This window comes from Synchiropus splendidus, chromosome 1, assembly GCF_027744825.2.
Source record: "Synchiropus splendidus isolate RoL2022-P1 chromosome 1, RoL_Sspl_1.0, whole genome shotgun sequence".
NCBI lineage: Eukaryota > Metazoa > Chordata > Actinopteri > Syngnathiformes > Callionymidae > Synchiropus > Synchiropus splendidus.
The window spans coordinates 62,562,112-62,580,616 of NC_071334.1; the positions used below are offsets into that span (position 1 = coordinate 62,562,112).

General features: G+C 39.9%; 1 protein-coding gene across 5 annotated transcripts; it reads right to left on the reverse strand.

Moving 5' to 3' along the window:
• Nucleotides 1–19: 19 nt before the first annotated feature.
• sh3bp2 (SH3-domain binding protein 2) lies at nucleotides 20–10,719 on the reverse strand. 5 transcript variants are annotated; one of them, XM_053882193.1, is made up of 13 exons: nucleotides 10,641–10,719; nucleotides 4,158–4,300; nucleotides 3,832–3,934; nucleotides 3,595–3,712; nucleotides 3,326–3,393; nucleotides 3,042–3,130; nucleotides 2,902–2,973; nucleotides 2,269–2,827; nucleotides 1,877–1,982; nucleotides 1,533–1,588; nucleotides 1,356–1,431; nucleotides 1,238–1,297; nucleotides 20–1,158 (listed from the first exon to the last, which is right to left on the reverse strand). In XM_053882193.1, the coding sequence occupies exons 2-13, from the start codon at nucleotides 4,294–4,296 to the stop codon at nucleotides 1,030–1,032; spliced, it is 1,575 nt and encodes a 524-aa protein (XP_053738168.1). In that variant the 5' UTR covers nucleotides 4,297–4,300; nucleotides 10,641–10,719; the 3' UTR covers nucleotides 20–1,029. The 5 variants fall into 5 exon arrangements, with proteins under 5 accessions (XP_053738168.1, XP_053738158.1, XP_053738143.1 ...); XM_053882183.1 differs by lacking the exon at nucleotides 10,641–10,719 and adding an exon at nucleotides 10,482–10,591; XM_053882168.1 differs by lacking the exon at nucleotides 10,641–10,719 and adding an exon at nucleotides 6,698–6,976 and having other exon boundaries at nucleotides 4,158–4,297.
• Between the last annotated feature and the right edge of the window lie 7,786 nt (nucleotides 10,720–18,505).

Consider the following 18,505-nt stretch of genomic DNA (forward strand, 5'->3'; position numbering starts at 1 on the left):
TAAAAAAGTAAACGTTTATTTGTGTATAAAATCTTTACATACATTCAGTATTTAAAGCACTATGAAGTAGCTGTACGTCAAAAAGATACGACAGTATATAAACTAGATTTAGATAATAAATAATCCTGTAAGTGAGTGTGACTTCCTAATTTTAAACCTAACTGGAAGTCTTACTTGGAGAACATCGCTCCTGTGCACACGTCAAAGCAAAAATCTACAATCAAGAGAGGAGCCAGGCTGACGATTCAGCAGTTTCAGGCAACATATGCAGGAGAAGGATAGTCTTAGATGTCCATCAGACAGCTTGTCTAAGTGTAGAACAGGTCTATATTTTAGCCTAAATCCAGACGATAGAACTTAATCCCTGAATTATTAATTATTAAATCTAAAAAAAACTATAAGTTGTGTACATTTTTGCCAAATGTTGCATTAAAACATTAGCAGTTATTGTGATCAATATACAGATTATTAGACGGCTAAATAAAATGTTTAGACCAGACCGATTTTCGACCAGACGTCTGAGGAGCCGACATACGTATATTAGACATCTTTTAGAACAAAACGACTCAGTGGGATGGAAAGCCACAGTAACTCAGCTGACTCTGAGTTTAGTGGAAGAGAAGGTGGACTTTGTTTGAGAACAAGACGGTGCAGGGTGTGTTTAAGTCATGTAAACAGTTTTGTAATAAGCTGTGAGTGGAGGACAAAAACTCACTCCACTCCTCCTTTAAAAATCCAACCGCTGCGCAAGTCTTTAGAAACAAAGAAGTCCAAGCCAAGCATACACCTCACTGAGTTGGTGCTTCCATGTGTTGCTATAATGGTGATGATTTCATTCACCAAATATTGTTCTACCGTTTAATTTCAATGTGCTCTGCAACCACCCACAAAGGAATCAGGCGTCGCTGCGTATGAAGTCTGGGAGGGGCTGTCCTTGTACCCAGTACCCACGGAGTGCTTCTTTTTCCTTCCATTTCCATACAGTACATTTGTGAATACAAAATCAAACACGGCTTCAGGTCAGGACAGTCAGTTGTTGGTGAAAGGTTTCTGGAGGCAAAGTGAGCCATGTTGAGGAAGAGGATGGGTGTGGTAATGCTCCACCAGATGCGACAGAGTCGTGAAGGGCACCTCGCTGTCCAAAAATATTTGGTTGTCCTATGGAAAAACAACAAAACAAATGAATATTATAGCAATATATGAGTGACTTGTTGCCAAAGTTCAAGTGGGCTCTCACCATTGTAAACAAGCGATAGTTTCTGGCTTTGCTGATACTGACGTCCCACACCACCAGCACCTGTGCATGGCACACATTAGCATCTAGAGGTTTAAACAGGGAAAAGATGCTGTTGTACCTTTGAGGTTTTTGTTCCTGAGTTTCTTATGCAGTAGAGCCCATCTTCAGGACAGCAGGAGTTTTCCTTAAACAGCCTGTGCGCAAAGTTACATTTTTAATTCAGCTAAGCCAACCCCAATCTGAATACAAGGCAAGAATACAAGTACATTGCATAAAATGAAAGGATGGGAAATACCTCTCGACAGCACTGGTTTCCGTTGTGTCGACAAACACTGAGTCTGGCAGCTGCATCTGTGAACACACAATTCATTCATGTTAACGACTGACAATTGTGTTAAATGTGTTACACAGCTGTCAACCAACACTCATTTAGATCAAGATTTAAAAACAACCATCAGTAAGACCTCGACCAGATTACCTTAATTGAATCAGCAAAGCATGAAACCTGAACTCAGTAAATAGATCAATTGTACTTCACACAGCATATGGCAGTTACACAAGGTGTTTCATGACTTCATGAATTTTGGGGAAAAAATCCAACAGAAAGATGTGAAAGAAATGGCCTTTCTTCAAACTTACGTTCTCATAATCCTCATCAGAGTCAATGGCAATGTCAGAGGAGTTCTGCATCCGTTTTGTGTCGCCCAAGTGTGAACGGAAACTCCGTCCTTCTGGCGACGTTCTTCTAATGGGAAAGCAAAACTCATCTTAATCTTTCTTGGGTTGACTTCCAAATGATTCTTTTCAAGTGAAAACTACAGGCTTCAGGAATTTCCATCAGCTGTTCCATCAACTCTGACCAAATTTCTCACCCGCTTGCTACTAATTCCCTCAGAATGATGCAGTGTTGCAGTGATCGAGCTGTCTGTAAGTTATTTTTGAACAAACACACTAGAGACTGGAACCCCTCCAGTCCACCAGAGGAGCTGTTGCTAAAGACAGTCATGCCAAATAATAAGAGAGTGACTTACTGAAGCTGAAGTCCAGGTCTTCGGGGCTTGTTTGCAGGTCTTGGAGGCTTCTCCGGGACAGGAGGTTTGAGGTTCTTATTTTGCAATGCAGAAGCTTGAGTACTGACTACACCCCCTTTTGCATTTGGGGGGAAGTGAGGTGGTCCATTTAAGTTCATTTTGGAGTGAAACTGATCTGAGATTGGGGCTGGAAACGGTAGTGGTGAGGGAACGGAAGATTTCCTGTCTTTACGTTCATCCTCTGCACCCTTTACTGGAGTGTGGCTTTGTTTTGGACTGGGTAACAGTACCGGTGTAAAAGATGTGGGCCTTTTCAGGTGGGGCACGAATGGGAGTGGAGGTGGGGGACCTTTGTGGGACTCCCTCTGTATGGAGGATGACGGGGAAACAGACGATGGAGAGGGTGACTTGTGAACCCAGCTGTTGCCAGACGGTCTGTTGTGCGGTGGAACTGGAGGAGGCAGGACCTCATGGAAAACAGGACTGGATTGTTGCCGGATTTGACTCACTTGTGGAACTGGAGGAGGAGGATAGGAGGGGGGTTGGAATGTTGGTCGACCTGGCAAGGTAAAATCAAGATAAGTTGTTACACTCCTGTGAATTCAGAGGCTGAGGGAAGGTGCTCAATCTTACCCGTGGATTGGATCGTAGCATCTCTGTCTGGCATTAAATAGTCTTTGTCATCGTCATCGTCATCAACGTAATCTGGAAGAGTCATCTCAGATTGGAGTTATCGGATTAAACCAGGTGTGGTTGATAAGAAAGGGACCCACCATGGTCAGTGACATCCTGTGGCTGTTTAAGGTCCAGCACCCTCTCAATGCTACCGTAGAAACCATCTGCATCTGAGTCAAAGTCACAGCTACCAAGAAAAATGAAACATTGCATTACAATATCTAACTGCCCACTTTGCAAACTCTATTCTTGAAATAACACTTTGTTGTAGCTGTGAAGGGACTGAATGAGTGTCTCACTGTCACAAAATCTTATAGTTGTTTCAGGTTTTGTTCAATAATGCATCAACATCGTGAGTAATGAATGAGAGCAATGTAGTTACCCATGAACGTGGGACTCTTTCCTCTCATTGTAGTGTTCAATTTCCCAGCGCAGGGATCTCATCCATTCCTGCAAGACACAAGCGTGGTGAAGGTCTGTGCTCCAGATCTTTTTACGTTGCAACCCAAATAATATATTTTTTGGTTTTGGCGCCCCCTGCGGTTGAGTTCGACACCGCTGTCGTAAACGCTTCAGAAAGAAAGCGATAAGATTCCACAACAAAGACGTGGCTAAAGTGAAAGTGGCAGCGTTGCTTTTGATCGTACTTACCCGTCTTTCTTCCTCACTAGCTGCAGAGAAAAACCACGTCCTGTGTTTTTTACTGAAGTGGAGGAGTTTGAAAGGGAAAACGTTGTTGGACGTCGTCTCCTCTGCTGCCCTGATGACTCTGAGAGATATTTAAAATGACACATGAGATACTATATGAGCAGTGTCAAAGTAGAGAAAGTTAATTTACAATTGAAAAAATATATATCTGTTAAGCATGTTAAAGACCGTTTGACTTACCTGTTGTAGCCGTTGAGAGAAAACGCCCCCTGTGGCGAGGGAGATGTACTACTCCTAAAGTAGTACACACAACCTTTGTGGATGATGATGTACCTCAGTGGCCCTAGATGACAGACTTGAATGATCAGTTCACAATATTTATTCTGTTTATTGATTTATCTAATAATTTCTGTGCCTAAATTGCTTGAATCCGTTATTAACAAAGCAAAGCTTAAATCTGCTTTGTTTTATTTCCTCCTTCAAATGTCTTAACTGAATTTTAAAAAAACAAAAGAATGTTATTTAAATGATGTGATGGTTTGAAATTATCATGACCATACACTCACATCTCATCAAGCTCAGCTGGCTGCCTCCTTTCTTGTGCAAGTATCCTGAAAATGTGACTCCTCCAGGCATGGTGAGGAGGTTCTGGGCCCCGACCGCACGCATCGGGATGGGCCAGTGGTACACGTCCGGAGATGACATGCTTCTGGGAGAAGAGAGAAATCACTGATGTAGCAGAGGGTTTGGTACAGGACAGGAAGACATGAACAGGCCTATAGTTCTGTCTCTTAAATGTTTAACTAGAGGGGCTCAGCCAGTGATTAACTGCCAGTTCGTGTTTTATAGCCACTATTCACTGTTTTATGTCTAACGGCAAATCGGAGCCTAAACAGCTAATAAAGTTCAGGTGCTGATGACTGTGATCCTGTGACAGCGTGACTCAGCTGAACTCTGTTTTCAGTCCTGTGTTCCATCACAGAGCTCCAGCATTGGCATGACACTGGAAGGGAAGTTATTATTTGTTGTGATTTCCTTCTGCCAATGAAAGCAATTGTTTCTTGCAGCAGTGAAAGACATGAAGAACAAAGAAATGGATCCAAAATCTTCTCAATAGTGGAACTTAATGTAAAAGACGGTCATATTGAGCGAGTTGCCGAGCTGTGTGTGTTCAGTCTGTTCAAGAGTTTGCAACCTGTGTCAACACACCTGGGCAAGGTGCGACTTCTTGCCTGTGAGCACAACATAGGTGAGCTGGTTTTATTCTCTGCTATATTGTTTTCATTGCTTGTATTTTTTTTTTTAGTTTGATAATGCGATAATGTGATGTAGTGTCTAGTCTAGAATTTAATTTGAACTTTGTATCTATTCTTTTATGTGACAAAAACTTGAAATGATTGACTATATATATATATATATAAAAAATATATATATATATATATATATACACATATATACATATATAGTTAACAACAATAATATATATATGTTTTTATTGTTGTTAATTTTTATATATACATGCATATTTAGTATCTATATTTATATATTATGGTGATACAGTTTAGATCAACTATCAAACATCTGCATGTGATCACCAACTCACTACGGCTAGTACGGAAGCTGTGTGGACTCGAACCTTGCAGGTGTCCCAACCACAAACTCACTTCAGAGGAAGACAGAATTTCCTGTAATTGTCGTTCACACAGACCCCAAGAGTCCGTGACATTCTCTTTTGGGGTCAGGCGCTGCGTTGTGACATGTTCCAACACGTTGCAAATGATTGACAGATATTTAGACAATGCACTGTACAGTGGAAGATCTGATGAATAGGCGGCACAGTTCACAAGCAGTGGTAAATAATATGAATTATCCGTACCATTAGAAATAAATTGGTAAAACTATGACAGATACGCCAATTAAATTTTACTATACCATCAAATAAATTGAAATGAAGTATTTTGGATCTGTTGTCCATGAACAGATGCTTGACAAACAATTCCTGATTAAACATCTGATATCTCCTCCGCCAAACAGTCGCATGTTTCTTTAAAGCAGCTCACAAACCAGGTGGATATGACAAAGACCGTGTGACTGTGGTGCTAAAATGTGTTCTGGGGTTGCTAAAGAAGATTGCTGGAGGCTTGCTAATTCAGGAACTCAGACGTTGTGACACCACTGCGAGACCAACAGCCTGTCCAGACTCTAACATATGAAAATCACATTACTGGTGGAAGTCAGCTGCTTGACAGACGTCTGCACTGTTGAAGTGATTCTCTACTTTCATAGTTTTACAATCCATTTTAACATTCGCAAAATCCCCGTGTAGCAGGACTAGTTTGTATGACCGAAAAGAAAATGCTGGAATACTTCATAGAAATAAAAGCAATCCATAAATGTGATTAGGAACTTAATGATTTACCGTCTTCCTCTTCCTCCGGTAACTGAAAATAAATAAATGCTTTACGTGTTTAAGGTCATGTGAGGGCAATTGACCAAATTTGGGTTGAACATCCACTTTAGTTTAAAAAGTGAACATGATAAACTTTTCCAAAATGAGTCATATTATCGATACAAATGATCAGCGTGATGCTGCTGCAAAGGTGGGGGTTTAAATAATGTCAATAAAGCATTTTTCTTGTCACTTGTCGGAGGTTATGTCTGTAATCCTTCAAATAAAATAACAGCAACAACAGTGCTTTTATATATATATATATATATATATATATATATATATATATATATATATATATATATATATATATATATATATATATATATATATATATATAAATAAACAAAACAAAACAAAAAAGCTACTTTTTAGCGTCAAGTGTAGAGTGTATAATCTTAGCCTAAACACATGATGCCATAAATCTAGTTTTGCGACCATAGCAGTCATGTTGGACTTAACTTAATGTTGATCTTATTTTCACACTCAGTCAGCATGATCACACAGGCGTTTATCTCTACAGGACGTTCCACAGGTAGTGGATGCAGAAGTTTGAAGAGATCAATGTCAAATCACAAATCAATACAGCATTTTAACTAGTAAACACCAGAGTGAAACCAAACGCGCACACACATACGCAGGAAATGGAAGACTCACAAGATATCCCTCGGTTCACGAACACACATCCTGACGCTCAGCTTGGAGCATTTGGCTATCGACTTCTTCCTCTCCGATGAACCAGACATGCCAGTTTCAGTAAAGCTCCCTGTACCATACTTTTCCAAATGATACCAAATATGGCTTTTTAAATGATCTCCGTAGCTTTGGATGTTAATAATACCACTTCATGCTAAAGGAAAAAACAGAACCGCGTAAACAGAAGGAAGCATCTGTCTGGGTATGAGGATGTCTGAAGTTATCTCAAGCCTTGATACGCCGAAAAGTCATTTCCTGAAGGGGCCTCTTCCACCAGATGCAGCGTCTGATTGGTCAGACCAGAGCCGAGCGTGAACCGGTGGTCCAATATCATTGGCCACAATGCTGTGGGCGCACAAGTGCGCTGAGGTGTAGGGGACATCAGAGAAACCATGGGACTTTCCATTCTCTCACACACACACTCATGTCCACACTCACAATTACATGGGTGTTGTCGTCCTCGTTTGATTTTATCATGGAACATAATAGTCACCATCGTCCCGGTGTGAGTTCAGCAAAACTCTCCAGGGGCCATGAGAACTGAGAGAGTTTGTAAACAGATGTTAACTTTGGTTTTGGGCAGAGGTTCGCCCTCTCTTCCTGCCACTCACATCAAAAAATCGGAGAAATGAAAATGAAACTTGCACCGATATTGCCATACAGCTCACACCAGTGCTGTTGCCCAAGCTTTGCCCACATCATAAATCCCATCTTTGCATCAGCTTATTATTAATCACTTCACTGAAAAGAAGCCAATGTCACGCCTCAAAAATGTTCTGTAGAAGAGGTAGAGTCCTGACAGCTCTGCTTCTATCAAATGTGTACACCTGGGCAATCGGGGTATACAGTAAGAGTAGTTGCACTTACTGTATAAGGATGTTTCTACCACTGAAAGGGGCCAAAACAAAACAAAAAAAATGTCCCAACCCAGACCATTTCTTGGCGAGTCTATGTTTGGGGTGTTGTAGGGGGATGAAAATGGTACTGCTGCCTATGACATGCCCAAGGACACCATTGATCGGATGGGAGAGAGCAAGCAAAATCTGAGTCCAGATGTGACAGCAGCCATTGTTGTTAGCAAACCTAGCTGAAAACTACTAAAATCAACAACAGGCAAAACGAAAACCAGGGCCAAATGCAGGTGTTCTTTGTACAGGTTATCTGAGAGGAGACTGAGGAGTGGAAACCTGGCATAAGGCAGAGTCACTTTTTGGACATATCAACTTCACAGTGTTGTTGTCAAGACCATGCCAAGACCATGACCGATATGAATGAGTTGGACCAGGACCAAAGTGAATACAGAACAAACATGACATGAGTAGCATTTCTGTTCTTGACTTATTTTGGAAGAATGACTACAGTTTCTTTTGCTGTAAAGTGAATCTTATTTATAGGGCTGGGGCCCACTGTAGGGACGCAAGAACTGTAAGAACTGTTCATGAAAGCAACTGTTGAAGCAGTTTTGAAGATTAATTAGAACATTTTATGACAATACTTTCATTTACTTATATCTTTTTAGTGTTTAAATAAAATGTATTTTTTTTGTTTGTATTTTATGATATTTAGACGTGGTTTTATTAAAATTATTTTATTCAGAATTTGATTCAGTTTTTCCAAATTTTTTTTCCAACAGTTTGCATCAAGTGTTTTAGTAAAGTAAATTTGATGAACATAACTTGCACCTGGTTCTGCTGCTGGTTGGGCTTTTCTATGACAAATAAATATCTTTTGCGATGATCACATGGTTTCATGTAATTTCACAAGGTTTTGGTTTGTTTACGTCTGAGTAGATTGAATAGGGTTGTTGATCACAAATGAAATCGAGAGGAATGAATCAGTTCTATTAAATGGGCCCGGGCTGTTTGTTCTGGGAAAAGTGGGCCCCGAGATCAAAAAGGTTAAGAACCCCTGCTGTAAGGAATAAATGCATGTGTCTATCTGACTGATAGACCTGCTGTGTCTGTATTCAGCTGGGTCTCAGTCTTGGTCTCTGTCAGTTACTGTTGGCCTCTCAATGATGTATCCTAAAACATAGTTATCAAAAACTTGCACTCACGACACTCACCCAGCTGCTCTACCTCAACTACATCAATGGTGGTCGCCACTTATATACAAGCATATATTCTTCCAGACGCGCCGTCATATTGGGAAATATCATGCTCTTACAAACAACAGAACCCACCCCACCACCTGCTTCCTCCCCGTCATCAGTCAAGAGTTTCAAAGACAAAGCCAGAGTAAGATACTGCACGTATGACGCAAAATCAGTGCACATTTCAAGCCACTCATTTCTTTCTTTCTAGTTGAAGTGAAAGACAGTGATGCCCACAGAGTCAATTCACATACTAGTCATGCTGCCAATGAGAAATGTCAATGGCCTGATATTGAATCGGGTGGCTCTCTGCTGATGGAGACTCGATATGGGAAGAGACACATGTAAGGGTCATGGCTGGGGTTCATGTTCATTTTCACATGAATTGGTGATGAAGTAAATACATCTCTTCCATTTTGCCTGCTGTTTTCAAAAAAGTTCTTCAAAAACACAGCATCATTTTAAGGGCAAACACGTCCACATGGAGAGGCAGCTGTACTTGTATGTGAAAGGATACATACAGCAATTCGTTCATGCAAAGGTTACAACATCGCACAGAGGGGAAGTCCAGACAGCAGCACCGTTTTATCAAAACTTGTGGTTTAGCTTGTACAGATGATGATGCAAAACTCTTTTTAAATCAATCCACACTGGATGAGAAAGCGCTATCTCATCAGCTCCAACATTCATTTATTTTTCTAACACAAAGCAGCAAATCAGACCTGGACCTCTGGCTTCTTTGGGAAGAGGTGCTGGAAGGACAGGTCTTCCTCTCTGCTGCCACCGTTGTAGTGCATTGTCCTGTGGGACTGTTTAACTTCACATCACGCACCAGATTTGTGACATTTATTCATCACATATTCCTCATAAATATAACAAGAAGTACAACATTGCTATAAAATATTTTGGTTGCACTTCATACTAAGGTCTCACCTATAATGCATTTACAAGGTCTTATAGATGTTGTTATGAATATTTATAATCATGAATGATTATCTGCAGCTGATAACAAGGTTACATTATTAAGTGCAAATTTGGGAGAATAGTGTTATTAGTAATGATATTATGGTTGGGTTTAGGGTTATGGTTACATATACATTTTAAACCATGTCATAAGACACTATACATGACAACAAACATTCATGATCTTCCATCAAGGCCTATTGAACGCTATGATGTCATTGTAGATGAGTGTAAAATGATGATTATTGAAATAAAAAAAGTTAATTAAAAAAAAAATGTTTAAAGAATATCAGAAGCAAGTAGCATATTTTATATAGACTGAACTCATACTATACAACATATTGATGGTTAATCCCTTTTTTATAAGAGGTGTTGAAAAACACTCTTAAAACAAGGTTGATAACTGTAAGTAACTTTCACAAGGGGCCGAGAATCATTTCATTTCCAGCAAAGGCAGTGTGCATCGACCGCATGAGACAGCCTTTACCTCACCTCTAGACGTCTGCTGTTCTCTGAAAAGGAAGCGGGTGATCGCTTGACATGTAAATACTGACTAACCTCTTGCTAGAATCATGACTCATGTCTTTTTCACTGGACTCACCCAACACACCACGACTGGACATGACGACCAGAGAAAACAAACTCTCACTTCTCCTTTTTTAAAAAGTATTCTTGGATATTATTACTTACCAACTTCCATGCAGCCAAACAACTTTTGCCGTTAAAAGTCTGGATTCTTCAATTTCTCACTCAGAAAGGTGTTGACGGCAGTTTTTATTTTGTTTTAAAGGGAAAGATTTCAGGTGGCAGGAGCACGCCGCTGGATGACGGTTTAGGTGTCACACTCACCTATAAGGTGACTCTTTTCTTCATTTGCCTGCTGGTTCTTTTAGCAGTTCTGTATTTCATAAGTACCAAGGGTTTCCTGTGTTGTAGACGTCTCCCCACTGGCTTGGAGATGCAGGCTCAAAGTGAAGTCAGTGCATGAGTACAGTAAGATAAAGGCAACCCAGAAGTCATGACAAAACTGAGAGTATCACATTTCACAGCTGTAAACGTGTAAATAACTTCCCCTTCTCTCAGAACACTCCCCATCTGCAATCCTGTCATAAACCCTCCACCACTGTACTGAGCTCTCTGTGTAGCAGACTGTTAAATAAATACAAATAATGTGCTCAAAGAAAAACAAGTTAGCATTATGGAGGTCAGCACGGAGCACTTTCGGCTGTGTCCTTTGTCCCCTTCATTGGTGTGTATTTATGTTTTTATTGTCCTTGTTGCATGATACTGGCGCAGCAGCAAAACACCATGCTGGTCTTGTCAGACTTTTTTTTAACTAAATATATTAATGAAAAATATTCATGAAAATATTAGAAAGTAGAAGTGACATTAGCAGTCTGATTAATTAATAAATGAACTTGTGAATACATATTAATACTACTATCACTTACGTTATGAACAATATTTCTCTACGGAACCGAAAGTCTATTTCCTCTCTTACACTGCCGCAGTCACTCAAATGTCAACTTTCATTATTCTGCACTACTTCCTTCCACTTCAAACCCTTGTGAATATTTTGAGAAAAATATTTTTCAAACTCCTCCCCTAGTTTTTCTCCTTCTTTCGGAGGAGGTGAAATAGGCTGTGAAATGCGGAGGAGCTGTTTTTATAAAACAATGACACACTCTACCCACACAAACGACAGACAACTAAAAAGTCAAAGGGTTTTATTCTCGTACCACATGCAAATAACTGTCATTACTGCTGCAAAAACATTTGGCACAGTGCCTCTTCTGATGTCTGATGAGGCTTCATGTGTGGCTTATTTAAAAACGGGGTTCATTGGAAATGTTGGGCACAAATGTTTCAAAACAGCAACTCCCCCGTTTGTGAGAACTCAAGTGCCAACTATGGTGATTCTCTGACTGGGGCCACAACACAGACCACCACAGCCAAGGATTCTGACCCAGCTCTGTCCGAGAACCTCGTCCTCCAAGCCAGAAATCTCACAAGATCATGCGATAAAAAGAGGTGGAAACATAAAAACACCAGTCGCAACATGGAAATCTGCTGAATGATAATGGGTTCATGAGCTTTCTGATGGAAGAGTTGCAAAGGAAACACAATAACTAAATGACAGGAATATGTCTTCTGCTCACAGAACAAAAAGTCTCTTGCTGTCTGGAAACATGAAGTCTAAATCTAAATGTCAAAATGTTTGACATGTATCGATTGGCATCACATCAAGGCCGAGAGATCAGTTCTCCCCCACACACTGAGATTTTTGGCTGTAGATATTGTCACATGTTTGTTTGTACATGTTTAACAGTCAAACATTTTATGATTGTCAGCCCCAACTCTTAACACGTCACCTTATGAACTGAAATACTCAGCGTTTACAATATTAGGTCGGGAAGGTGAACAAGACCCGACAAGAGTTCCGGAATTCTTCCTGAGCTACCACTTGAAAATATTTTTTGATTGATTCCTCAGACACCAACCAAAACAAACGACTGTGAGAGAGTAGCTGTTCGGTGGCACCAGTGGCTGCAGACTGCAGCCAGGTCTTTGTAAAGGCCTGTTCCCCGCAGGTGGCAAATTCTGCATCAAATATTGATCTGTCAACACTTCCAGTTACATAGCCAAGATGCAGAGCATCTCAAGAAAGAATGAATGGAATCAGAAAAACATTTGTCATTTAAAGGTCAATAGAAGATGCCGCCGAGCGAGTCCAGTTGTCTTCTGATTTAAAAGCTACCAAACCAGTTTCAGTTACGGGAAACATGTTCGGTGAATTGAATAGTAATAACTTTGTTTGACAAGGGAAGTGTCTGTTTCCCCTGTGGTGACGACGAGGCGTTTCTAATTGACATACCCCCGCATCTTGCAAAGGAACTGTGCTATAATTATCTCCTGCAGGAAGTTGAATGTAAAATAGTGGTGGGCTGGGGACACCTTGTTATTGAGTTGTAACCTTCTCCTTCGCTCCTCTCTAAAAAATCCCCTCACACACGTCTCCATTTTTTTTTTTTAATTGACAGTATTAGGATGTGACTGTTTATAGCTGTTCTTAACAAAGCAAGATTAATAATCCACAGTTACTTATATAGGATGAAATGTCTAAAGCTAGAAACGTTTAAATGTTTGTTTTGGCAGTGGAAGATGAGCTTAAGCTTCATTATATTCAAAAGTGGTATCATCACAAGGACATTTTTGAGAGTTTAATTCAGAGACAAACAGGATTTTCTGAAATTGGCAGCGCAATGTCTTGCTTTGTTCAACCAATCCAACAAGCAACTCCATGGCAAAGGACCTTGAGTCCCTCTCCAGTGATCCCAACTTAGCCTCACTTCCTGTCGACAAAGCTTATGTTATAGTCCTACAATGTCTCTATCAGCTCGCACCCGACCCTTCTTAGTCACTGGCCCAACATTTTTCCCATAGAGCCATTTCATTAAAGGTCACTCATGAGACACTTTGATCCACATACATTTCCAACAGTGCCTCTGCCAGTAGGAAGGTTGAAAACGAGCACAACAACAATCAAACCAAGACACCAATCTCAAGAAAGCTAAGCAACTGAATGACACAAGAAACACTTGTTTCAGATGTAGACTCTTCAATAAAGTCAAATAAATTGTTTGCCCTGTGACTTTTTTTTTATAACCATGGCGTCTTTCTCATAGCGGCTATGTTTTTCTCATAAATCACAACTTCATTTCATCACTTTCCATCACCTTTCCGAATTTTACCCTGGGTTGTACTTTGACGTTTGTCGCCACCCTGCGGCTCAAGTTAAATATTACAACCACTGCTTATTGAACGGAAGAATAAAGATCGTGGCGATTCCATTCCAGCTTGAAACCAAATGATACTTGCAGCATATGAGACTCAAAGTTCCACATTCCTTTCCACTTATTCAAGACAGGGTTGCGGATCTGCAGCCAATGTGAAAAGACCCAGCAGTGAACATTCGAACATTGTAGTAAGACATGGCAAAACACTGAAATGTTTCCCATAGTGACAAATGTTCGACAGCAGAGGGCGAACAAGTCCTTAACAACAGGCATAATAATAATAATAATAATAATAATAATAATAATAATAATAATAATAATAATAATAATAATAATAATAATAATATCATTATTATTATTATTATTGATAATAATAGTAATAATATGGAGGGGCATCAAGAAAGAGGTGGTTTCCCAGCCAAAACGAGACCTGGCAACTATGATTAAACACAGTTACAATAGCAATATTCAATGCTAAAGGAGACAGAGACAATTTTTATTGCGTCACATGTTTTATTGGTTCATTGGTGCCTCAGTACACACTTGAAATATGAATAAAAAATGGTCATGCGTAATTGAGTTAGACAGTCATCTTGTGATAGTTCTCACATACAGGTGAGAATCCAAAGAGCAATATTACTGTAAGTCACACCTCACACTCTTTCTATACACTATAGATCTATGCTGATGCGACTCCTCCATCACTTGCAGTGTTGCGCTCAATGCGCCTCTTCCCACACACTCACAGTGAACAAGCAGGTCAAATGCCCAACCTCCAGCTGTTTTCAAACCCGATGCACCTCTAACATGCACCTTCAAGACAGAATGATGGAGTGATCCTTGTCGGACCCGCAACATCAACAACTGCCTGCACCACAGAGCTAACAGAGCTAACATGATGTCTCGCTTCAAAACTTTATTGACAATGGCAGACTGTCAAAGTTTGATTTGCTCTTTAAAAGTTGGCTGAAAACTAAATGCAGAACCAAATAAATTTGCGACAAAATGTGGAAAGAATGATTGTTATTGAGAAGAAAGCTGCAGCAAAGAGTGTTGAAGATTTTTCTGGAAACTCTACAAACTAAAGAATAAAATCATGCGAATGACATCATGATAAAATCGAACAGTTGTTTAAAGTAAATAAATAAATGATGATATATTTTGGCATGATGCAAACCTTTTTAAACATTTTAAACAAATATTTTCTTCAATTTTATTTCTGCAAACTGGCTGTCAAAAGAGCACAGTGTCAGTAGCTACATTTTTTGGGCATTTTCTACTGGACTTTTGAGTAAGCACAGTTGTGCTTTGGCCGAGGTACCTTGGTGATTATGAGCCTCTGGATTTTTCAATGAACTGCGACCCCCGCCATTTGCGTGAGAGTTGACAGCCCTGCAAAAACCCTCCAAGCACTGAATCTGCGGAAGGTGACTATTGCGAGGGAGCAATGTGTCGCGTGCCATCATGAGCGAGTATTCGGAGAATACAGTACAGGTCAGAGTCTGTGCTTTTATCAGGACATCCCTAACAATAAGTAATGCTAATAGTGTTGTTATTACATTGTAATTTCAATTGTAACTCACAGATGGATTTCACAATTTCACACAGCCTACATTTAAGTAAGACTAGGGCTATAACTGTAAACAGGGAAAGGCACAATACGGTACCTTTCAAAAAAAATTCACGAAGCCTCCAGGTATGTAAGTGGCTATTCCCCACTTTGACTTGGCTGTGTGGCGCATCACAGGGTTAAAGAGAGATTCGGACATGTGCCCATATAGGGTCTCTTCCTGCTGCTGCAGAGGGGCCTCTCCTCGAGGATACCAGCGTCCTCCGCCTTGTAGTCTGTAATTAGCGTCGGATCGTCCAGATCAGGCTGCAGTCACAGACCCACATAAGTGTTACTTCAGTTGGAGAGGAAATGTTCTGAATTAGAGACGAAACACGGGTTTAAACATAAAATTACACGTTGGCCAACGTAAAAGACCACTTCTTTAGACACATAGATGTATGTGTCTGTAGGATTCGCACCAATGCTCAGTCGGACGATTCATTTTTCTAGTTTGTCCTTGCTGCTTTCTGGCATCAACACTGACAACACAACATTTGCCCCTTACCACCGGCACACCTCTGACCACACCTCGCAGCATACACAAGCATCAGCGTACGGTTAATACCTTCTTCACGTCAGCCGTAATATTCTCGGTCGCTCTCGCGACTGTGTTGATAGGTGCACTCGTGCCTCTTGTTTATTTTAAGTACACAACATACAGTCTTCCCTGCTGAAATCCGTACTTCATGCTTATCCAGCCTGTTTAATATGGAGCTGGTGGTTACGACGCTCACTGGCAGAGCAGAGGTTTGACCCTTGACCCCTATGCTGAGCACAGCACGTTCGAATAATACATACTGTATCATTATAAATATTTTATAAACTAGCGCATCTTAAAACTGATTCCACTGATCAGGTATTTTCTAAAACAGCACACCATTAAATTCACAGTCATGTTGTCTTATTTAGGTTTGATTCTGGAGTAATGTCTGTCACTCTGCCTCTGCTCTTCACCAGGTTATTGATTACTTGCCCTTGGGTTCATGACACAAGCCTTCTTTTTTATAATTATTTTTCATTAGATTCGGTCACATCTAAGTATTTACCATGACAGCAGTGAGACAAAAGTGCTGGATTGAGTGAGTTGTTGTGGTTTTCTTTTTATGATTATTTATTCACTGGCTGATCTTTCCATCTGTCCCGCTGCACCATGAACTGAGAGCTGGTCAGGTGTTATGCCTCATGTTGTCTATGCTAACTCCCCTATAGCTCATACACTGCGTGAGCTCTTCTTGGGCATCTGATAGTTGTATTTTTTATCATTTCAAAATTATTTTTCAAACATATTATTTTTCTAGTCTATTTTATCCCTTGTTTGGATACACCATCTCATCTGATCCTCTTTATTGATTTTGTGACTGTTGATTTGCATGAATTTTCTCACTGAACGCGTCAAAGCTGTGAATGAACACAGACAAACAATGGTGTGAAATTACAACACATATACTGAAAGTATATATAATAGTAGTAGTAGTATATATTTCAATCCTCTGACACATTGCATGACAAGTTAAATGATAATTGTGCTACTGTTATACCACACAGCTTTAAAATTGATACATTACATACAATTCAGTCAATGTTTCTTCTTACACTTCCTATAACTTCTGCCTCCTCTTCACGCTTACACTTCACCCGCCTATTTTTCGAATCTGTATAATAGAATAACTGTGCGTGAACTTGTGTTTGTGTTAATTCCCTTTTTGTGTGTATGAGTGTTTTATCAACAACCAGTTCTTTTAAATCTTTTATATTTTAGTTTCCTATTTTGGGGTCTTTTATATTTTAGCTTCAACTCGCCTTTTCTTTGATATGCGCTTTGCGCAATCGTGGCATTCCAACAGGTGAAACACCAATATTGCAGTATTTATAGGGACAATAATATGCAGGCTACAAAGTATTTTCATGGTTAACTTGTCTTCGCTCATCATATGGTAAAACATTGAAACATCATACTCTTAAGTGTCATGAAATAGCTTGCACAAAATGTGCATTATGATAAAAAGTCAGGGGATTTGAATCATAAATTCTTATTTAGGGAGGGTGATTTGGGTATTGATCCTATCCCATGACAGAATTCTACAGATTAGATGCGCTTATATATGGGCTTGGATACATTGCATCAAGATGCATAGTGCATCATCCTTAATCTAATCTAATCTAATCCAAACCTCAGACAATAGTCTTTATACAGTAGAAGCTTCTGCTACAGTGTTGGCGCTGAAACTCTCAAATTGTGGTATGTTTGTAACTAACCTTTTTTTTTTACTCTCATTCAGGTGCTGGAGTTTCCAAAGTGGAACCATGAAAAATAAAGTGGGGGATTTTCAGAAGCAGTTATTTATACTCCAGTCCGCCTGACAAACAGCGGCTCCGCACCACAGTGATGACAAACAGAAACTGTTTATGTCATCTATTGTCCGCAACTGCAGCAGAGTCAGTTGACAAAGAATCACACACAATCCCAGTCCTTCCATGCCCTTCGCGTCAGTTTTAGCAACCCATGATGTGAGATGTTAATACACACATAAACTGTAGAAGGAGAATCAACACTTGGTTTTTATACAAAAACCTTCATGGCATAACTGGCTGCCTTACACTGCCTTCACAACCGGGACAACACAACTCTTTTGCTTTTTAATGGTGCCATATGACGGTTCATTTGTTCATTTGATTGTTTGTAGTCTCTTTGGTCCTTAAATGTCTGCTCCAACAGTTGAGTCTGACCACAACATGACCACAACTGCCCATCCTCAAGACCCGAAATATCTCCACAGACACACCCTTCACCAAATATAACACATATGAAGGCGGCTGTGGAGGACATAATGTCGGCTGCCCAATGGATGTTCAAAAACCACAGGAAGCTACACAATTCATCCATCTACACTTCACGAGTGTATTAACATCTCACAAAAGTGTGAAGAGTAAATTTTCCTAAATAATATTAAATCAATGACATTACATATCAGGAAGCCTGCATTGTTGTGCCAGACATTGAAGGATGCTGTTGAGTATGAATGATACTTCCCAACTTGACTGCAAAAAAAATAAAATAAAGAAATCACTCTATTATTTTTCTTGAAGAGTAAAAAACTGATGAACTTCACCATAAACCTGAAGTATTTAGGATTCACAGTGTTCGTCATCTGCCATGTAATTTCGCCTCAAAACATGAGTGGCCCATTGTTTAGTCATCATAAGCTTCCAGTAAAAAGTCTGAATCAGCAGAATTTGGCACTGACTTGTAGTAAATGACAGGCTCGAACATGTCTTTTCCAAGGAGCTCTTGCCCACAATTCTTT